Genomic DNA, 23,105 nt, shown 5'->3' on the forward strand with positions numbered 1-23,105 from the left:
CAGCCCAGTAGTCCTGCAGTAGTCCATGTATTGCTACGTGTATGTCAGTCCTCCCTATACAGTTAGTCCATCCCTTCTGTAGTCTTCGCCGGAGCCTGCTGCTGCTGTGATTCCTTGTGATTCTGTTTAACTTGTCTTCTTTCTCCTATTCATGTAGCGATCGCTGTTCTTAAGGACAAGGAGCCGGGGTCGTTTATTGTCAGGGACAGCCATTCCTTCCGAGGGGCTTATGGTTTGGCTATGAAGGTTGCAACACCCCCTCCATCAGTCGTGCAGCTGAACAAGAAAGGTACAGGCGCGGCTGCTGAATGTTCAGGGGTCCTGTAGCCCCCGCGATGAGATTCCCAGTTGCCATGCAGGTGATATGGCAGCCGGGGGCCTTCTGAAAGGGCTGCCATTGCAGAGTGCCTATCAAGCCATGCCTGAGGCGTGGCTTGATAGAATGTCGGTCAGATCGCAGTGTGATGTTATGCTATGGCAGTACATCATAGTGCAGGAGCGATCGAAGCATCGCAAGTTCTTGTCCCCTCTGGGGACTAAAAAAGTAAAACTTAAGGTTTTACTTAATATTAAATAAAAATAAAAGGTAATAAAACCCCTTCGCCATATTTATAATAAAAGAGTCTAAATAATAAAACGACTTATTTTGTATCGTACGAGTCCGATCTATCAATCACACTTCATTTACCCCACATGGTGAACATCATCAGAATAAAAAAGAACACCAGAATTGCGCTTTTTTTGGTCAGCATCTCCAAGAAAAAGTGCAATAAAAAAGCGATCAAAAAGTCATTTGTATTCAGAAATGGTGCCAGCAGAAACCACCGGCCGTCCGGCATCAAATGAGCCGCGTACAACTGCCGACGGAAAAGTAAAACACGTTATGGCGGTTAGTAGATGGCGGCAGAAAGCAATCTGAAAAATTAAATATCTTTGAAAAAAAAGTAAAAGTAGTACTGCAAAAAAACTGCTATAAATGTGGTATCCCGGTACTTGTGCCGACCCAGAGAATCAAGGCATCAGCCCGTTATTCTTCAGTCTGGACATAGTAGAAATAAGACGCACCCAAAGATGGCAGAATTCGGTTTGTTTTTTTTTCCATTGCTCTACAGTTAGAAAGTTATTTTAAGTTTAAATCCATTACATAGTACCATTACACAATACAACGAGTCCCCCAATAAACAACCCGCGCCCCCCCCCCCCCCCGCGCCCGCTCAGCCTCTGCAGCCGTTTACGCTGGACGACTGGTGTTCCCGCTGGAGCGCGGGAATCTGAAGGAAGCGCCCCATGTGAACGGCCGGTGTGGTCACACTGCCCACATATTAGACCGCACTACTAAACCTCCATTGTGCACTAATAACATTTGTTCTTAACAGGCGGAGATCTGACCAATGAACTCGTCCGCCACTTCTTGATTGAATGCATTCAGAAAGGCGTCCGCCTGAAGGGATGTCCCAACGAGCCGTACTTTGGTGAATATTATCATTTTATTCCAAGTATCTTACAGCCCTCAGGGTAAGCGGTTAAACCCCGCTGGATCTGTCATGTTCACGCCTGCGCCGCGCGGTTCGGGTGGAACCCCGGCCAGGAGCAGATCTGTCCCACCAAGGAAACAAATGGTGTCTGACGCACCTGATTGACTGATTGGGGGCTTCCGGCGCCACCCAGCATCATCCTGGATGAACGAAGCCTTAATCTAATGTCATGCTTGTCCAGCTGATTGCAGAATGAATATGAGCTGGTCTGCCGGACGCTGACGCTGCCGCCGGACGCTGACGCTGCCGCCGACCGCCGCAGTAACACATTATACCTCTTTATTACAGATTTAGGCAGCCCTGAAAAGCGGAAATACTGTAACTGGTTACTGCCCAAACCAATATGAGCGTCTCTGACTGTTCCCTCTCTGCCTCTGTAGCATTTGGGGACCTGGGCACATTCCCCACTGTGTGCCCAACGCTCGCGATGTGCCAGGGAAAGGCGCTGTACTGTACCACCAGTGCTACTGCTGCAGGCCCCATCCCGTCCCACCGCTGCCTCTTCTCCCCCTTCCCTGAATGTCCGGGCAGCAGCACAAGTCCCCTTGTAACTTTCGGCCTAGTTTTTGGTGCAGGCGCTGGACAGAGGGAGACGACGCTGCCTTCACACTTAAAGCAGCTGGACTCTTGTGTTGTGCTGCTGGGGGCCACTAAAAGCTTCAGGGGCCACAGAGGATCCACCAGTACTATGGGGGTTGTGCAAGGTTCACAAGGGTAGCAGCAGGATGGTAAGAGTGTGCAGACACAAACCATGTTTGGAAGATGGCCCTTGGAGTCTCCTCACTCTCTGTCTAGGTGTCTCCCTGAGGAGAAAAGATAGCTTTCTGACCCCCATCCCAGGCCTCTCACTAGCAAAGCCAGACTCCTCCTGTACACTGATGAGGGGCAAACACCCTGAAAGAGCTGTCTGTACATGGGGTCTGGCTTTGCTTGTAATTCCCGGTCATTGTAACAAGGCTTGTATAAAGAGTCTAACTTTGGCTTGAAGAAATGCTGCCTTCCAATAGGTGGCGCTGTGGAGGTGTTCTTCCACCTTCCCCTTTTGGAAGATGTCTTCATGGCAGTCTGGGCCCAGATATAGAACAAAATTGAAAACTGCCCTGGTAAGTGCCCTGTAACCCCGTCACTGGTATCTGACACATGCGGACCGCATTATTTAGCCGTACACTAGAGCTGAGTCGCTGTATCTATACCCGCCGCGTTACAGAGAGTTTGTTTGCTGGGGAGCGTGGCAATTGTGAATTCTTCTATGGGACCCCGAATTCTTTGTACTCCCCTGACCCACGAACCAAAAGATTGTCTGGCAAGTGTTTGAGAGATATATGTCTGTATACGTTTTCCAACCCTATTGAATAGCATAGTAGACTGCTCCGCTCCATACGGTCATCCAGAAATGTAGTATTTTCACAATGGGGCCCTATGGTCAATGTATGGCTACAAGTGGTGCGTCAGAGCCCTTGATCAGGGATGTACAGCATAATCTGTGAAGGAAGGCTCGGATGTGGTTTGAGCTGGGCCTAATCAATAAGTAGTAACATAATTAGCTGGACTGGGATAGTAAAGGGGTTAATGCCAATATATCTGGTGCTCTAGGGCAGTGTAGGGGTCATGTCAGGATCCCTGGTGGTCTAGAGTAGTGAAGGAGTTCTGGTACATGTGTATAGACTGAAAGTAGTTGTGTGCGTCCGTGCGCTGTCCTATATGCACATTAGCGGGGTATTCTTGGATGAAAATTGGATAAGAATAGGAGATTCTGCAATGATTTTTTTTCTCCCTACTCAGCCTGTTCTAGTAAAAAAAAAAATAATCCCATGTGCATACACCCACTCGGTTCAACAATCGAACAGAAATATCATCTGTGTGCATGTCGGGATGTCTCAGTATGTCTCAGTGTCGGGATGTCTCAGTATGTCTCAGTGTCGGGATGTCTCAGTATGTCTCAATGTCAGTATGTCTCAATGTCGGGATGTCTCAGTGTCGGGATGTCTCAGTGTCAGGATGTCTCAGTGTCGGGATGTCTCAGTGTCGGGATGTCTCAGTGTCGGGATGTCTCAGTGTCGGGATGTCTCAGTGTCGGGATGTCTCAGTGTCGGGATGTCTCAGTGTCGGGATGTCTCAGTGTCGGGATGTCTCAGTGTCGGGATGTCTCAGTGTCGGGATGTCTCAGTGTCGGGATGTCTCAGTGTCGGGATGTCTCAGTGTCGGGATGTCTCAGTGTCGGGATGTCTCTGTGTCGGGATGTCTCTGTGTCGGGATGTCTCTGTGTCGGGATGTCTCTGTGTCGGGATGTCTCTGTGTCGGGATGTCTCTGTGTCGGGATGTCTCTGTGTCGGGATGTCTCTGTGTCGGGATGTCTCTGTGTCGGGATGTCTCTGTGTCGGGATGTCTCTGTGTCGGGATGTCTCTGTGTCGGGATGTCTCTGTGTCGGGATGTCTCTGTGTCGGGATGTCTCTGTGTCGGGATGTCTCTGTGTCGGGATGTCTCTGTGTCGGGATGTCTCTGTGTCGGGATGTCTCTGTGTCGGGATGTCTCTGTGTCGGGATGTCTCTGTGTCGGGATGTCTCTGTGTCGGGATGTCTCTGTGTCGGGATGTCTCTGTGTCGGGATGTCTCTGTGTCGGGATGTCTCTGTGTCGGGATGTCTCTGGATGTCTCTGTGTCGGGATGTCTCTGGATGTCTCTGTGTCGGGATGTCTCTGGATGTCTCTGTGTCGGGATGTCTCTGGATGTCTCTGTGTCGGGATGTCTCTGGATGTCTCTGTGTCGGGATGTCTCTGGATGTCTCTGTGTCGGGATGTCTCTGGATGTCTCTGTGTCGGGATGTCTCTGGATGTCTCTGTGTCGGGATGTCTCTGGATGTCTCTGTGTCGGGATGTCTCAGGATGTCTCTGTGTCGGGATGTCTCAGGATGTCTCTGTGTCGGGATGTCTCAGGATGTCTCTGTGTCGGGATGTCTCTGTCGGGATCCGTGGTGTTCTAGGGCAATTAGTGTTGATGTCAGAATCTTGTGTGGTCTAGAGCAATGAAGGGGTTAACTTTCGGTATCCCTGGTGAATGGCTGTGATAGGGTTAGTCCTTCCTGCTATGTATGCTGTGGCTCAGGCTGCATCCGCACGGCTACAATACATCGCTCATGTGAAAGAACCCGTTGGACGCCGCAGGGTTCACATTGCAGTGATGAGTTTGCAGCCTTACTCCTCTCTCCAGCGTCTCGCCGCGGATCAGAGTGCAGTTACTTAATAGGCCGCCTTCACTCGGGCTACAGAATGCATGGATGTGAAGCTGATGGCTGCCAGCGGGATCTTTCAGGCTACGAAGCATCTCATGGGAAAGAACCCATTGGACATCATGAGCCTCACATGCGTTTTGTAGCCCGTGTGAAGGAGGCCTAAAGCTGAACACTGATGGTAACGCTTCCTCTACCTCTCCATACTAGCTGTAGAAGTGAGTCCCGCGAGGGCAGAGAGGGGCTGCTGTAGGGCTACACAGTTGAATTGTTCTCTCTGTGATTGGGCAGAGTGTTTCAGGAGCGCTCTGCCCAGTCAGTAAGGAGAGCTCTCATGGTGCTGTGGGGCAGAGAGCGCTTCTAAGCTGGATGGCCGCGCAGCATAAACAGAACAGTCCCAACATGTATCCATGTTCATTACTTTTACTGTTAATTGAGGCTCAGGTTTAAACTGTCATTTGGCGGGATAAATCGTTTAGTTTGAGTCTTTTCTCCATAGTTGGGCCCGACCTGCAGTGCATAAAACTAAAAAAGGTCTGAATGATTGTGGGGGTGAGTTTTTGCAGCAGCAATCTAGGCAGATTCCGTGGCGCCTCTGTGTGGCGGAGTCCATATATACTCAGATCGGGTTTGAATTGTAGCCACAATGTCCAGTAAGACGCTTCTGAGTGGCATTAAGAAAGAAAATCCGCTTTCTGGAGGGGTTTTTTTTCCCAAAAATCATCGGTTACTGAGGGGTTAAGATTATTCGGCTTTGTAGGGTCAGCAGGAGGGAAGCGGCACGGCAGCCAGAACCGAGGAGCCTTGTTTGTTTGCTGAAGTACCTGAAGACGTCTGTCTAACCTTCTGGTCTCACCTGTTTGTTTTGGACTCTAGGGAGTTTGACGGCTCTGGTTTATCAGCATTCGATCACCCCGCTGGCGCTGCCGTGTAAACTGCTCATCCCTGACAAAGGTAAGTGTTGTAGGTGTAGCTCTACCCTGAGGTCCCCGACCATCGTCCTGTCTGACAGGGCCCCAGCTCTTCTGCTTTCACGCAGGATCCTCATGGTTCAGTGAATGGAGGCGGAGCGTGCTGCAGATCGCTGGCGCCCGCCTCCATCGCGGTAAAGAGGCCGGCCTTCGTAGATGAACAGCGGCCTCTTTACACGGACGATCGGCGTTTAATTTTTTTAATATCAGCACAACTTGACCACTACTGATGAGCGATCAAATGATCTCTCCCTGGTCAGCCACTGATTATTGCTTGGAGTCGCACGTTCCAGCGAATCCAATGCGACATTTCTTGTCTAAGGCCTGAAGGACGACGTCTGTGAATACGTGAAAGCTGCCATGTTCACTACGTGACCCTATGGGAGAAACACAAGAGGGGAAAAGGCCTGCTACTTCTGCTGCTGTCTGCGCGGGTTGGGCAGGACATGGGGTTCGATGATGTTGGCTGCCAGGTGACTGCGGCCGATGCTTCCAACGCCTGCATGTCCTCCGGACGGACAGGAGAGCTTTTTGTTGAGGCATTAAATACAAAAGAATAAAAATCCTGACTAATCGGTGAAAGTGCAATTAATACCAGCGAGGTGATTGTAATGGTGCTGGGATACATGTGGTCATGGCCTCCGAGCCGCAGCATTCCTGCACATGGAGTCCCAGAGGGTCTGAGCCGGATCCGGATGAAGCGGTTTTGGTGAAGGAGTCCTTATGGCTCCTTGGCTTCTGAAGAGATTCTTCCCAGCGGAGGAGTCTTTGGGCGTAGCAGCACACGGCGGGGCTGACGGACGCGCATCAACAGGTGGTTGCTTAGTGCTGTGGAGGGCGTTACAGGAAAACATGGGAGTATGGAGATTCCTGAGAGACCAGGAGGAAAAGCGGCAATAATAAATAATAGTCATCTGTTTAATTTCCCAAACTACTTCCGCAGCCCCTTCTGCTCCCAGAACCCTGCAATGCATCTGGTGAACCGCTGAGCTCCCCCAGAGGAAAGCCAGCAGAACAAGCAGTCCGCAGGCATTGCCGGCAGGAAGGCTGGCGCACCGGGTAGAAACATTGTAGCAATTCAATGGGTACTTTTCGCCGTTGGCGTTCAGCAGTGCAGTCAGATGCGCTGTCACCGCTTGCTGCGGATCTGGAAGACCCCGACCTTGCAGGGCCTGTATAGCATCTGACGGGTCGTGAAGGGGCCGCACCGCGCCATTCCAAGAGCAAAATGACATTATTGGTTTTAGTTCCTTAAAAGCCTCGTGCAAATCCTCCATCAGTGAAGCCCGTGGTCCGCACGGACCTGCTTTACATCGTGTGTGTGCATTAGTGGCCTGAATGTAGCGGCTGTCCCGCTGGTGGTCCTAGAAAAGGCCTACATACTAATGATTGTGCAGCACAAGATGAGGGCTGTATCCAGGAATGCTCTCACCCGATTATATCAGTACAGTTCAGTCAATAATAACATCTCTTTCAGATCCTTTAGATGAGCTTGCAGAGACAACTCCCCAAACGGCTGCAAATTCTGCTGCGGAGCTGCTCAAACAAGGAGCGGGTAAGTCTTACCAGTGCTGGACAGCTGCTCCCTTATACAGTAGGTGGACACATGTTCACGTAAGGCGTTGATAGATGTAACACAGTATGTAGGGATGAAAAAAGACATCTGTCCATCCGGTTCAGCCTATTACCCCCACTGTTCATCCAGAGGAAGGCAAAAAACCCCAATGAGGTAGAAGCAGATTTTCTGCATTTCAGACGACCGTCCTGAGTAACCAGTGATATCATATGTCATATTGTTAGATGTAAGATCTTTGATATATTATACATAGTTATTAGAGCGCCCCCTTGTTACAGTCCTGGGTATAATAGATGATGGTAGAGATCTCTGCCTGACCCCTGATATATCTATACATAGTTATTAGAGCGCCCCCTTGTTACAGTCCTGGGTATAATAGATGATGGGAGAGATCTCTGTACTGACCCCTGATATATCTATACATAGTTATTGGAGCGCCCCCTTGTTACAGTCCTGGGTATAATAGATGATGGGAGAGATCTCTGCCTGACCCCTGATATATCTATACATAGTTATTAGAGCGCCCCCTTGTTACAGTCCTGGGTATAATAGATGATGGTAGAGATCTCTGTACTGACCCCTGATATATCTATACATAGTTATTAGAGCGCCCCCTTGTTACAGTCCTGGGTATAATAGATGATGGTAGAGATCTCTGCCTGACCCCTGATATATCTATACATAGTTATTAGAGCGCCCCCTTGTTACAGTCCTGGGTATAATAGATGATGGGAGAGATCTCTGTACTGACCCCTGATATATCTATACATAGTTATTGGAGCGCCCCCTTGTTACAGTCCTGGGTATAATAGATGATGGGAGAGATCTCTGCCTGACCCCTGATATATCTATACATAGTTATTAGAGCGCCCCCTTGTTACAGTCCTGGGTATAATAGATGATGGGAGAGATCTCTCTACTGACCCCTGATATATCTATACATAGTTATTAGAGCGCCCCCTTGTTACAGTCCTGGGTATAATAGATCATGGGAGAGATCTCTGTACTGACCCGATATATCTATACATAGTTATTAGAGCGCCCCCTTGTTACAGTCCTGGGTATAATAGATGATGGGAGAGATCTCTGTACTGACCCCTGATATATTATACATAGTTATTAGAGTGTCCCCTTGTTACAGTCCTAGTATAATAGATGGGAGAGATCTCTCTACTGACCCCTGATATATGTATACATAGTTATTACAGCGCCCCCTTGTTACAGTCCAGAGTATAATAGATGATGGGAGAGATCTCTGTACTGACTCCTGATATATCTGTACATAGTTATTAGAGCGCCCCCTTGTTACAGTCCTGGGTATAATACATGATGGGAGAGATCTCTGTACTGACCCCTGATATATTATACATAGTTATTAGAGCGCCCCCTTGTTACTGTCCTGGGTATAATAGATGATGGGAGAGATCTCTGTACTGACCCCTGATATATCTATGCATAGTTATTAGAGCGCCCCCTTGTTACAGTCCTGGGTATAAATAGATGATGGCAGAGATCTCTGTACTGACCCCTGATATATTATACATAGTTATTAGAGTGCCCCCTTGTTACAGTCCTGGGTATAATAGATGATGGTAGAGATCTCTGTACTGACCCGATATATTATACATAGTTATTAGAGCACCCCTGGTTACAGTCCTGGGTATAATAGATGATGGTAGAGATCTCTGTACTGACCCCTGATATATTATACATAGTTATTAGAGTGCCCCCTTGTTACAGTCCTGGGTATATTAGATGATGGGAGAGATCTCTGTACTGACCCCTGATATATTATACATAGTTATTATCGTGCTCTCTTGTTACAGTCCTGGGTATAATAGATGATGGTAGAGATCTCTGTACTGACCCCTGATATATCTATACATAGTTATTAGAGCGCCCCCTTGTTACAGTCCTGGGTATAATAGATGATGGCAGAGATCTCTGTACTGACCCCTGATATATTATACATAGTTATTAGAGCGCACCCTTGTTACATTCCTGGCTATAATAGATGGTAGAGATCTCTGTATTCGACCCCTGATATATTATACATAGCTATTAGAGCGCCCCCTTGTAGCAGGGAGCTACTATTACAGAAAACTGTAATTCACTTGAGTGACTTTTCTGCTCTTATCAGCAGTGAGGGGGAACAGACAGAGTCGTGTGGTTATGCTGCACAACCTCTGAAAGCAGAAAGGGGACGAGGAGCAGAACTTGTGTGCATTCATGAGACCAGCTGATCAGTGCAGGGAACACCCAGGAGGCAGAAACTTGAATGTAGGAGAGCCTGCAAACCAAGCATGAGGCTTTGTAAATACATGAGAAAGTAAACTCATTCAAAAACACGGATAAGTGCTTCATTTTTTTTCTGCAGTGGCTTGGTAAGGCGTGTATTGAATTTTCATGCACAAAGGCTTCCATCTAACTGTACACCCGCCCCTGTACTGTAATGGCTCTATATAGGTTACCATCGTTTCGGGGAATGGTAAAGGTGCACTATATAATATTGTTTATCTACCAAGATCCAATATGATCATACATTGCATTCCATTAATTCTGTGTACGTTGCATGATTTACATGCCACATGCTGAGACTGTGCAGATGCCTTTCGTCTTATCTAAACAATGTAGCTATCATAAGTGTGGAGCTTTGTACCCGTGCCAAGTCCGCTGCATGAAGGTTGTGAAGGAATACATTTTAGAATTTGTTTTACCTCTTAATGTACAAATGATCTAGGAATATAAAATATATGCACAAAATGCCCTGAATGTTTCTGTATAAGGCCGGAGCATCCATGTACTTGTTGTAAGGCCGGAGCCTCCATGTAATAGCTGTACACTACCTGTTGTAAGGCCGGAGCCTCCATGTAATAGCTGTACACTACCTGTTGTAAGGCCAGAGCATCCATGTAATAGCTGTACACTACCTGTTGTAAGGCTGGAGCATCCATGTAATTGCTGTACACTACCTGCTGTAAGGCTAGAGCATCCATGTAATAGCTGTACACTACCTGTTGTAAGGCTGGAGCATCCATGTAATTGTTGTACACTACCTGTTGTAAGGTTGGAGCATCCATGTAATAGCTGTACACTACCTGCTGTATGGCTGGAGCATCCATATAATCACTGTACACTCCCTGTTGTAAGGCTGGAGCATCCATGTAATCTCTGTACACTCCCTGTTGTAAGGCTGGATCATCCATATAATTGCTGTACACTCCCTGTTGTAAGGCTGGAGCATCCAAGTAATTGCTGTACACTCCCTGTTGTATGGCCGGAACATCCATGTAATCGCTCTACACTCCCTGTTGTATGGCCGGAGCATCCATGTAAGTGCTGTACACTACCTTATGTATGGCAGGAGCATCCATGTGATTGTTGTACACTACCTGTTTTATGGCAGGAGCATCCATGTAATTGTTGTACACTACCTGTTGTATGGCCGGAGCATTCATGTAATTGTTGTACACTCCCTGTTTTATGGCAGGAGCATCCATGTAATTGTTGTACACTACCTGTTGTATGGCCGGAGCATTCATATAATTGTTGTACACTCCCTGTTGTATGGCCGGAGCATCCATGTAATAGCTGTACACTACCTGTCGTATGGCTAGAGCATCCATGTAATAGCTGTACACTACCTGTTGTATGACTGGAGCATCCATGTAATTGTTGTACACTACCTGTTGTAAGGTTGGAGCATCCATGTAATAGCTGTACACTCCCTGTTGTATGGCTGGAGCATCCATATAATCGCTGTACACTCCCTGTTGTAAGGCTGGAGCATCCATATAATTGCTGTACACTCCCTGTTGTAAGGCTGGAGCATCCATGTAATTGCTGTACACTCCCTGTTGTATGGCCGGAACATCCATGTAATCGCTCTACACTCCCTGTTGTATGGCCGGAGCATCCATGTAAGTGCTGTACACTACCTTATGTATGGCAGGAGCATCCATGTAATTGTTGTACACTACCTGTTGTATGGCCGGAGCATTCATGTAATTGTTGTACACTCCCTGTTTTATGGCAGGAGCATCCATGTAATTGTTGTACACTACCTGTTGTATAGCCGGAGCATTCATATAATTGTTGTACACTCCCTGTTGTATGGCCGGAGCATCCATGTAATTGCTGTACACTACCTGTCGTATGGCTAGAGCATCCATGTAATAGCTGTACACTACCTGTTGTAAGGCTGCAGCATCCATGTAATTGTTGTACACTACCTGTTGTAAGGTTGGAGCATCCATGTAATAGCTGTACACTACCTGTTGTATGACTGGAGCATCCATGTAATTGTTGTACACTACCTGTTGTAAGGTTGGAGCATCCATGTAATAGCTGTACACTACCTGTTGTATGGCTGGAGCATCCATGTAATTGTTGTACATTACCTGTTGTATGGCCGGAGCATTCATGTAATTGTTGTACATTACCTGTTGTATGGCCGGAGAATTCTTGTCATTGTTGTACACTACCTGTTGTAAGGCCGGAGCATTTTTATGCAGTTCAACAACCACACCACAGTCAGTTTATGAAGCCGTTGGGCCACTTTCTATACTTTACATGTGAAATTTGAGTTCGTAGGTTGTCTAAAATTGAGTTTTAATGAGACTATACATAGGAGTGAGAGGACCCAAAAAGGGCCCGCCTGATGGATCGCTGCTGGTGTAACACGTGGACTTCTCTTCAGCTGAACGGACTCATACGTACTCTTAAGAGCACCAGCATAAGCTTATACCCTGCTTGTTTGGGGGCTGTAATATATTTGCAGACCTAGTAGTTGAGCAGCAGGGAAGGTCGGGCCACATTGCTGGTTGTTTTTGTAACTTCTGTGTATATGTGTTTTACAGACTCATTAGTGCTATTTTATTTATCACTTTCAGCTTGCAACGTTTGGTATTTGAATTCGGTGGATATGGAGTCACTTACAGGGTATCAAGCTGTACAGAAAGCATTGAGTATCACCCAACTTCAAGACCCCCCTCCTGTTTCTACAGTGGTTCACTTCAAGGTGTCGGCTCAAGGAATCACTCTAACGGACAATCAGCGGAAGTAAGAAATCATCTCCCTGCTTCTCTGCAAACAGTCATTGTATAACATGATTATCCAACGTGAGCAGCAAAATATCCAACCCGTTGTCACATAAATGCTAGAACAGACTAATGTGTCCGCTTTATCCCAGTGCTTCATGATGATGAACTCGCTGCCTCCGTAGACACGTTTATCTTTGGCGCGCGCCGTATTTAAGCTTGTGCTGTCATATATACTTGCTAAGCGAAATGAGCATCTAAAACACATAATGCGGTGCGAGGGATGGTTAGCCCAGTACATCTACCCCATTGTGTGTAAACTGCGGATCAGGTGGCGGTACCTTGGGGGACGGCTTGGGAACACCCACACCGGTATGAGTTGGGATCTTGTGAGTGAGAATGGACACTGGCCAGTGTGATAGTGGCAAGGCAACAGGAATTAGTGGGCAGCGGGTGCCAGGCAAAACAGACATTGCATTTTTGAAGTTGGGTGGCATTTAACGTTCCTCAACCCACAGTGTAAACCGTGCCAATGTGTGGCTACCCTCAGTGATCCGTGCCCTGCTGCCCACGGGTGTGTAATGATTGCAGGTGGCATCTGGTATTTTTCATGCAACTATACAGACGACTCAGGCAGCAATCACATCCACATTCGGCGCAGGAGCCTGGCACAGATCCCGCAGGTCAGCGTAGCGCTCCTTAGCTTCCATGGGATATAGGAGCAGAAGGTTCGCCAGAGCGCTGCCGTTAACACCACGATATCCAACACGCCTGACCTGGGCTCGTGAGGTTACTAACCGGACCCTAGAGGACTGTCGACACGTGGCGTGGTCCAAGAATAATACTACCAATTGTGGTTCGTATGTGGAACAGACCCCATTAAGCCATGAACCATGGTCCATCTCCACCTCCAAATATCTCCAAGCTGCAGGTGGCTATTCAACCAGCACGGCTCAACATCCCTCCAGGCGTCTTCTGTCCACTTGTGGAGTTGGTGCCCCTCCCTGGGCTATAGGGGGTCCTACATGATGTTCCTGTCCCATGACTTTTGGCATGTCAGTGTATTACACAAGCAAAAGGAATTGAGAATCAAATGTTTCCATGAGTGTTTAATTAGTCTTGCAAGAAAGTGTTGGGAATGTTTTCTGGGCGTGTTGCTCTGCATTTGGTGGACAGTCACTACAGCGTGGGATGAATCGCTGCGTGTAGCGTGGCTGCAGGGGGGTTTAGTGCAATACAGACTGAATGATGTACAGAACGGCTTGTTGCCCTGTTATACACAGAGGATATAGAATGGTTACTGTCAGCCAGAGGACCGGATAACGAGCCTCAGTGCTTCTAACCAGAACGGCTGCTTTGTTTGCTGCCCTCTTGTGGCCACATTGTGAAATGATCACATCTAGAGCAAGTGAAACAATCACATCTGCACCAATACATCGTGCAAACAGAATGGCTAGTACTTTTATGTAAAGTTCCGCCTTAACATTTCCATTTTCTTTCAGCTTAATAGTTTTAAGGAGTTTTCTGGGACTCCAAATGTTTATGGCCGTGGAATGCGGTGGAGCAAGAAAATAGCCATTCTCCCTTCTGCAGTCACTTGCTGTCCAGCGCTGGAACTCCGGTCACCGCTGCACCAATCTTCGGCTGTGATTGGTTGAGAGATGGCAATGCATGGCATGTGACTGCTGCAGTAAGGACTGGAGCTGCAGCGCTGGACGTGGTGCCACCAAAGGGGGGCAGTAGAGCGCTTTTTTTTTTGTCAACGTTCCAAGGTCGTTACATTTTTAGGGGATCCTAGAAAACCCGTTTATATCTATTAAATGATCAAAAGTAATACCTGACGCAAGTCTGTGTACTTTGTGACGTCTTGTTTGCTCCGCCCCTCAGACTCTTCTTCCGAAGACACTATCCAGTAAATACTGTGATATTTTGTGCCCTGGACCCACAAGACAGAAGGTAAGCACTGCGCAGGCTTGGGGGTTCCCCCTCTTTAAGGCTTGCTTGTACTTCTAACCACTTCTTCTAACTTCTTGTCTTCTACATTTAGATGGACCAGAGACGGACTTTCAGCAAAGTAAGTAAAACTGGAATCCCATTAGATGAAAGGGCTGTGCTCTAACTGCAGTAACGATGTGATGCGGCTGCCGCTCGCTGAGGGGCTCATCCACATCTACCGCAGCAAATGTAACTGTCAATGCACAATCTACTAGTCCTCACATGCAGTTGGGGTCACAGAGTTGCCGCAGGTTTAACCCTTCTTTGTATAGGGCGATCGCTAGAGTTAAAGTCTGCAGGAAGACTTTATAAGTTGCCTGGGATGTCGTCCTCCACAGTACACGGATGGGGCTGGCTCAGATCGCCCCACGCTGCTGCTGACGGGCCGCAGATCTCCTTCCTGCAAGTCTGGATGGAAAATCTGTAGTTTTTTACGTGTGAAAGATGTGAAATCCATAATGCTGGGATGGAGCGACCTACACATAGTCATCATGGCTGCACAGGTCCCATATTGGACCTGTCCGGGACCAGCTCATCAGCGGTCTGCCGGTCTACGGCCTCGGTCACTTGTGCCGGTTTGCAGTTTTTTTTATTTCCCGGAACATTGAATAAACACGACCCCACCGATACGGGAGGGCACAGGGGTCGCTTCCTGGGACAAACGGAGAACGTGGCGCCTTCCTGCGAGGTTCTTGGCTGCGATGGCAGCATCTGCTATAGCTATACCTTTGAATGGCGTCGCTGGCTGTATGTTTTCCCGGGGTCCGACTCGCCCGCTGACCCTCCGCATTCATCAGTCTAATTTGATGGCATCTTCCCAGGTTAATGATGATGAAGTATATTACAAGTGAAGAATATTTATTGACCAAAGAGTTAAAAAGAATCTGCCTCCATTGTACAAACCATCTGCGGACGGCGCAGGGGAATGTATGTGGTCTCTGCAGGATGGTGTCCGACACCAAAACCGATCGCCGCAGGAACTACTGGGAAAATACAGAAGGAGGTAACCGCGCCGATCCCAAGGGATAACCAGCCCATAATGAGATCCGCCTCACTATGTGTAAACGATATATACAGCGGTAACGCCTGGAGATGGGAGTCGGCAATGTACAAAGTAATCCCCATCATACAGACCCTCCACGCCGCATCAGGGGATCCCTGTGCGTCACTCCTTATATAGTGATATGGGATTATATATATATATATATATATATATATATATATACACACATTACAGTATAGGCCAGTTAGTACTTGGCATTGATGCAGTTACCTCTGTCTGCTATTTCATGCGGCTCCATTGTTTTGATGTGTAATTTGTAGCTTGATATTAACTAGAGATGAGCGAACGTACTCGGTAAGGCAGATTTCGCAATCGAGCACCGTGATTTTCGAGTACTTCACTACTCGGGTGAAAAGTACTCGGGGGCGCTGTGGGGCGGGGGGTTGCAGAGGGGAGTGGGGGGTAGCAGCGGGGAGCCCTCTCTCTCTCCCTCTCCCCCCCCCACTCCCCTCTGCAACCCCCCGCTCACCCACAGCGCCCCCGAGTACTTTTCACCCGAGTAGTGAAGTACTCAAAAATCGCGGTGCTCGATTGCGAAATCGGCCTTACCGAGTACGTTCGCTCATCTCTAATATTAACCCTTTCCAATCCAATGTCCGACGTCTTCAGACATTCTGATTGAAGCCTGTGCAGCTCTAATATAAGAAGGCGTCTGGCAGGGTATTCTTACTGTTTATTACTGGCCGCTCTGTTGTTGAAGGCCTCTCCAACATGTCCCATACCGCAGTACTGGCTGTAGCCAGCAGATGGCACCATTGTGTAATGGCAGAAAGAGAGAACCCCCTAGGAAACCCTGGATCCAAAATTGGATTGCAAAGGGTTAAGCAGGATGGATGTATTTTGCGCTGCTCTTGTTTTGGTGTATTTCATTCTGCAGAATAGGCAGGTTTCCTCTTTACGTACAAAATGTAAGATTACTATTAAATGTGATGTTTCTTTTTTAAATAGGGTGTTTGGATTCGTAGCCAGGAAGGGCAATGGCAACGACAACATCTGTCATCTTTTTGCGGAACACGATCCCGAGCAACCTGCTAGCGCCATTGTGAACTTTGTATCTAAGGTTATGATTGGTTCCCAGAAAAAGATGTAGAACTGCTCTCTGAAGGAATTGTATCAAAGGCAGGGAACCCGTTTGTATCCTCCGAAGAGAAGTGCTTTAATACAAGTAATTACAAGATGGGAAGATAAGTAGAAAAGAAACTCCTATCAGACACGTCACCTCGTCTCCATCCCTATTGTGCAGTGCGTCGGTCCTGCAGACGATGTGCGACGGCTCTGGAGTATATAACGTATCGTCTCTCTGCAAATGGGGAAAAGATCAGAATAATTGTTTTATGTCCTGTAATTAAAATATTAAATCTGGTACTTTTCATATTGCTACATTTCCCGTGACCCCGCCCCCCATCAGATCCGCGCGGCCTCGTTCTACTTCTTACAGAAACCGTAATGTAGACTGTAGATATGGTGAGGAAGCAAGTCCAAGCTGGAAGACCTGCGCTCAATGACATTAAATCCAAGGGGAGACGGCCCTGGAAATAAAGTGAATGCTGATGCATGTTTGGTTTTATTAATGGTAAGTGCAAGTGGTTGGGAGGAGAAAAGGTTTTTCAAGTATTCTCTTTAAACTCTCTGGCCATGCTGAACAATAACAAGAGCGTCTATTGGCCCCGGTGGACTACTGAGGTAGCTGACATCCCGTCTACAGACTGACGAGCTGGGATAGTGGTAGATGCTCACCGGTTTGACCTGCGCTGCTCACCGGATGGCTGGATGATCTCTCAGCTCAGACAAACTGTTACAAAAGTCAAATATTTGTTGGAAAACCCCTTAAAGTGAAGAAGTATCTAATTGTAAGAGCGGTTGTAGGAGGTGACTGCACCGAAGGTTATTATAAGAGCGGTTGTAGGAGGTGACGGCACCGAAGGCTTCTAGTAAGAGCGGTTGTAGGAGGTGACTGCACCGAAGGCTTATTGTAAGAGCGGTTGTAGGAGGTGACGGCACCGAAGGGTATTATAAGAGCGGTTGTAGGAGGTGACGGCACCGAAGGCTTATTGTAAGAGTGGTTGTAGGAGGTGATGGCACCGTAGGCTTATAGTAAGAGCGGTTGTAGGAGGTGACTGCACCGAAGGTTATTATAAGAGCGGTTGTAGGAGGTGACCGCACCGAAGGTTATTATAAGAGCGGTTGTAGGAGGTGACGGCACCGATGGCTTATTGTAAGAGCGGTTGTTGGAGGTGACTGCACCGAAGGTTATTATAAGAGCGGTTGTAGGAGGTGACGGCACCGATGGCTTATTGTAAGAGCGGTTGTAGGAGGTGACTGCACCGAAGGCTTCTAGTAAGAGTGGTTGTTGGAGGTGATGGAACCTAGGCTTATTGTAAGAGCGGTTGTAGGAGGTGACTGCACCGAAGGCTTCTAGTAAGAGTGGTTGTTGGAGGTGATGGCACCGAAGGCTTCTAGTAAGAGCGGTTGTTGGAGGTGATGGAACCTAGGCTTATTATAAGAGCGGTTGTAGGAGGTGATTGCACCAAAGGCTTCTTGTAAGAGCGGTTGTAGGAGGTGACTGCACCGAAGGCTTCTAGTAAGAGTGGTTGTTGGAGGTGATGGCACCGAAGGCTTCTAGTAAGAGCGGTTGTTGGAGGTGATGGAACCTAGGCTTATTATAAGAGCGGTTGTAGGAGGTGACTGCACCAAAGGCTTCTTGTAAGAGCGGTTGTAGGAGGTGACTGCACCGAAGGCTTCTAGTAAGAGTGGTTGTTGGAGGTGATGGAACCTAGGCTTATTATAAGAGCGGTTGTAGGAGGTGACTGCACCAAAGGCTTATTGTAAGAGCGGTTGTAGGAGGTGACGGCACCGAAGGCTTCTAGTAAGAGTGGTTGTTGGAGGTGACGGCACCGAAGGCTTATAGTAAGAGTGGTTGTTGGAGGTGACGGAACCGAAGGCTTATTGTAAGAGTGGTTGTAGGAGGTGACTGCACCGAAGGCTTCTAGTAAGAGTGGTTGTTGGAGGTGACGGAACCGAAGGCTTATTGTAAGAGCGGTTGTAGGAGGTGACTGCACCAAAGGCTTATTGTAAGAGTGGTTGTTGGAGGTGACTGCACCGAAGGCTTCTAGTAAGAGTGGTTGTTGGAGGTGACGGAACCGAAGGCTTATTGTAAGAGCGGTTGTAGGAGGTGACTGCACCGAAGGCTTATTATAAGAGTGGTTGTTGGAGGTGACGGAACCGAAGGCTTATTGTAAGAGCGGTTGTAGGAGGTGACGGCACCGAAGGCTTATTGTAAGAGCGGTTGTAGGAGGTGACTGCACTGAAGGCTTCTAGTAAGAGCGGTTGTAGGAGGTGACGGAACCGAAGGCTTATTGTAAGAGCGGTTGTAGGAGGTGACTGCACCGAAGGCTTATTGTAAGAGTGGTTGTAGGAGGTGACGGCACCGAAGGCTTATTGTAAGAGCGGTTGTAGGAGGTGATGGCACCGAAGGTTATTATAAGAGCGGTTGTAGGAGGTGACTGCACCGAAGGTTATTATAAGAGCGGTTGTAGGAGGTGACGGCACCGAAGGCTTATTATAAGAGCGGTTGTAGGAGGTGACTGCACCGAAGGCTTATTGTAAGAGCAGTTGTAGGAGGTGATGGCACCGAAGGCTTATTGTATGAGTGGTTGTAGGAGGTGACGGCACCGAAGGTTATTATAAGAGCGGTTGTAGGAGGTGACGGCACCGAAGGCTTCTAGTAAGAGTGGTTGTAGGAGGTGATGGCACCAAAGGCTTCTAGTAAGAGCGGTTGTTGGAGGTGACTGCACCGAAGGCTTATTGTAAGAGCGGTTGTAGGAGGTGATGGCACCAAAGGCTTCTAGTAAGAGCGGTTGTTGGAGGTGACTGCACCGAAGGCTTATTGTAAGAGCGGTTGTTGGAGGTGACTGCACCGAAGGCTGATTGTAAGTGGAACTAGGAAAGAAAGGAAGTGGCTACTGTTAGACACAACGAATCCAGAGCACAAGAGAAAGTGATGAAACCTGATCTGAGCCGCTTATTTACTATTCCCATGTGTAAATGGACAACTGGAGAATGAGACGAACGTGCTGCCCGGGTAGAGGACGTGTTAACGGGGTAAACACACAGTCCCAACTGCCAGCATGATGTTACAGAGCCGGAGGACTGATACATAGTTCTATGGGGAAAGACTCAGTACAACTTCTCGCTGTAGATCCCTCCTCACTGTGGGGTTGTGAGTACAATGAGCCGGCATCCAGGGATTGACAACCTTTCCTGTAGGAGTCTATACAGAGAGCTTATAACATGGCGAAGACCCCCAGCAGAACCCGGACCCTTCATTCAGTGCATCTTTGGATCAAAGCTACAGGAACATGTAGTAGAAAATAAATGCTTAAGCATCTTGGTCGTTCCTTGTGGCGAAGCTCTGCCCTGCCAGATGGTAAACCCCCCGCTCCTCCGAGGGGCGCCAGGTCCTTCAGACTGTAAGATGCACTAAATATAGGATCCCGCTTTTATCCAAGAGGTCTTCAGCATTTTACAAGCTCTGCTATCCCACGACTGAAGGGTCCTGTGGACGGGGGGAGTAAAGAGCGCAGTCTGCAGTCACCTGGCCGAACGGGTAACTACAGAATGACCCCCACTGGACTTGTCTGCCCATAGAGAGCACGGATCTCTATCACTACATTACAGCGCCTCCTACAGGATGGACGAGACACCAACTACCACAGGCAACAAACAAAAATACAATTAAGTGTAAAATTATAGTCATATTTTTGGTTTGATATAACAATAGAGAATCCTTGTTTCTGCACTGCAGTCTACGGATGGGTTAATTCTTAAAAAAAGGGGGCGGTACAAGTGTGTCGGCCTCTTTGACGTTACATTGGAAGCTACATACTGAGGGGTTTGTAACACCGGTCTTAGTATAGTTTTCCCTGGCGCACATCGCCTACACAGAAATATACACCAGCTCTGACATGGCGTCAATTTCTGGCATAATTTGCACCAGTTTCTGGCATAAATTATACATCCTATTTCGACAAACTTTTTACAAAAGTGGCGATGCTGCGCAAAAAGCTGAAAAGTCAAACCGTTTTGTACAAATCCCCACTTGCACAAAAGTTGCAACTTTTAACCTCCAGGAACTGGTGTGTAAAGCTTTCTGAATGCCCCCGCTGTTTTCTAAATGAATCCGAACGGCACTCGTTTCCCTTCTAGTCGGTTTGTAGAGACTTAAAGTGACATTGTTATACGATCCGCCTTGTGTAAATTTGTGCCCTTGAAAAAGTGTTGCCCACATCCGGGCCTGTGGGAGGTGAGCGGTCAGTGTCTGTGACGTGGCCCGTCGGGGTGTATCCGCCTCCTCTTCATGGGCGCAGTCTGTCCACTTTGGATACACGGTCTTGTAATTATTGTCTCATGTTAACACAGATTGTTGATCCGATGATCACAAATACCAGTTATTGGTTTTGCCCATCATGGGCTGCTGATAGGCCAGAGATCCCCTTATGGACCAACCTGACCCGTCGGCGCACTCGTTGACCCGTCGGCACGCTTCTGTATTGTATTCCTTCTTGTACTGGTATTTGTATTTGAGTGATTTTAATTCTGCATAGAATGACCAACAGATGAATGTGAATCCGGATTCATTTAAAGCTTCTGGTTGGGAGCGGCCGAGTATCTCAGCACTTCACTTTTGTAACCTTTATTAGATTTCTCACCGGTACTTTGGTATTTTTACACCGACTGAATCCGATATATGCCAGTAATCCGCTTCCTGAGTATCCAGCTATCACAGTGTTAATACATATGTCTAAATACTAGATGCCAGTGTATGTATCATCTATCACCTCATTTATATATACTTCTAGTTCTTTTCCTTTTTCTTCTGTACAAATGTATCCACTATGTAAAAACAATGCCTTCCCGCATTCGTGTAAAGTCCTCGACCCGCCATGAAATATCAACTTTATTTAGAATATAATAAAATGTGAATTTAATACTTGTCTCTTCTTCCTTCTCGTTGTTTCCTTGGTTGTGGCAGCTGCTGTTGGCGTTGCTGCTTCTGTGTAATTGCTGAGCAGTAGCTCAGTGGTGGACACGCAGCCATGCGCGGTCATGATCTGTCTGCCTGCGGCCATTCGAATTTGTGGCAACGTGTAGTTGCAGGGAGGTGCAGCACCTCTTGCTGCAGGTACTGGAGGTTGCTGCTGTGCGACCATTGAGTTGGCCAGCGCACGGCTATGTGTCATAGTTTGGTCGCTGCGCGGCCGCAGTTTTTAGGCCCTGCACTGCCGTCCTCCTCCCTGCAGCGCCGTCTGAGGCACGTGTCCTGTGTACGACACCGCAAGGCAGGTGTAGGACCTGTGCATTTTTTCTGCTGGGCTTTTTTCATTGCTGTAATCACCGCTAGCCAGCGTGCGTGGCTCACTACGTATAACTTGTTTCATGGCCACCACAGGCCGGGGTATATTGCAGCTGTGTGGCCTGTTCTTCGCCGGCATGCGGAAGTTGTTCATAGTAATGGTGACCTGCCGACCAGTTCATATGCTGCTGTACCTCCCAACCCAGACTCCCCCACTTGCTGACTCCTGTGGTACCTTCAGTATAGGAGGAGTACTCATACATGGCTCCTCATATCGGCAGCAGACCAGGTTAGCCTTGCCTCGGTAACTCCCCTGTTGCCCCTCCATGCCCAGGATGACTGGGCCGGCCAGAGTTGCATACTATGTGCGTTCTCACTGCAATACGAGATTTACCTCCAGTGGAGAATATTTCATTTTGCAGACAATGTTACTCAAGCTGATGGCCATACTCCGGCCTTGATGGGATCTGGGGTACCTTCCTTTCCGGAAAGAGTACTTGCAAAGGAATACCCTGCATGCATCACTCCTCCTGCCGGACCGGGTTGAGCCTGTCCTAAGGGCTAGCTACCCTGTCGTTGCCCTTCTGCATTTACCTGTAGGCAGCCTACTGCAGTGTGAGAATCCAGTATGACACACAGACGGGGCGGCCAGAGCCACGTACTACGTCTGCTCACTACATTTGAGATCCATCCAGAATAAGCCTCGTCCTATGAACAAGATTGTCAAACGGCCTGTTGGGCTTCCTCTGGCCTTGTTGAGACCTGTGGAACCTTCCAGATGGAAAGAGTACTATTCGTAGGAACTCTGCGAATGCATCACGCCTCATCTCTGCTCTGCAGCGGGTCAGCACTGGACCTTTACCTAACGGCTAGCTCTCTAGTGATGGCTGCCTGCAGTTCCTGCAGGCGACATTACTGCAATCTCCGATGACAGGAGAACCGCAGGCTGGAGCCATCCACGACCGCATACTATGTGCACTCTCGCCACAGATGAGAGTGACGTTCAGCATCTCATCTGCACAGTCGGGTCCGGTCTATGTATAGTGGCGATTCTGGGTCCCAACTCCGACAATGCAGTGAGGGGCTATAGATACATCTATAGAGCATCCCTCCAGTCAGCTCTATGACATGCTGATCTGCTGTGAGTCCGCTCCCTCTTGGGCGGTCTCGGAACTACACGGCATCTTGTGTTTCTTCTAGGAACCTGGATGGCTAGTTCTATCAGCCGTGTCTGTTCGGACGTGGGTAGCCTACAGGCATGATCCGGTTGAGACAGAGTCCCCCGCTGACCCCAATGGGTGCAGAACAACCCACGTTTCTCCTATATTGTGGAAGGGCAGACGCTGGC

The 23,105-nt window shown here is 48.2% G+C and overlaps 1 protein-coding gene across 50 annotated transcripts in view; it reads left to right on the forward strand.

The window, feature by feature from the left end:
* Positions 1-21,392, forward strand: part of TNS3 (tensin 3) — a 272,533-nt gene extending 251,141 nt beyond the window's left edge. For 3 of the 50 annotated variants that reach the window (XM_066585403.1, XM_066585407.1, XM_066585408.1), the window contains 8 exons: positions 158-289; positions 1,377-1,472; positions 5,638-5,715; positions 7,210-7,287; positions 12,201-12,369; positions 14,235-14,303; positions 14,395-14,421; positions 16,354-21,392. In XM_066585403.1, the coding sequence (XP_066441500.1) occupies positions 158-289; positions 1,377-1,472; positions 5,638-5,715; positions 7,210-7,287; positions 12,201-12,369; positions 14,235-14,303; positions 14,395-14,421; positions 16,354-16,495 (791 nt within the window). In that variant the 3' untranslated portion in view covers positions 16,496-21,392. The remainder of the gene's footprint in view (positions 1-157; positions 290-1,376; positions 1,473-5,637; positions 5,716-7,209; positions 7,288-12,200; positions 12,370-14,234; positions 14,304-14,394; positions 14,422-16,353) is intronic. The other 47 variants (XR_010787405.1, XR_010787397.1, XR_010787398.1 and 44 more) reach the window with 47 other exon arrangements.
* The last annotated feature ends 1,713 nt before the right edge of the window (positions 21,393-23,105 follow it).

This window comes from Eleutherodactylus coqui, chromosome 12 (assembly GCF_035609145.1).
Source record: "Eleutherodactylus coqui strain aEleCoq1 chromosome 12, aEleCoq1.hap1, whole genome shotgun sequence".
In the NCBI taxonomy this organism is placed as follows: Eukaryota; Metazoa; Chordata; class Amphibia; order Anura; family Eleutherodactylidae; genus Eleutherodactylus; species Eleutherodactylus coqui.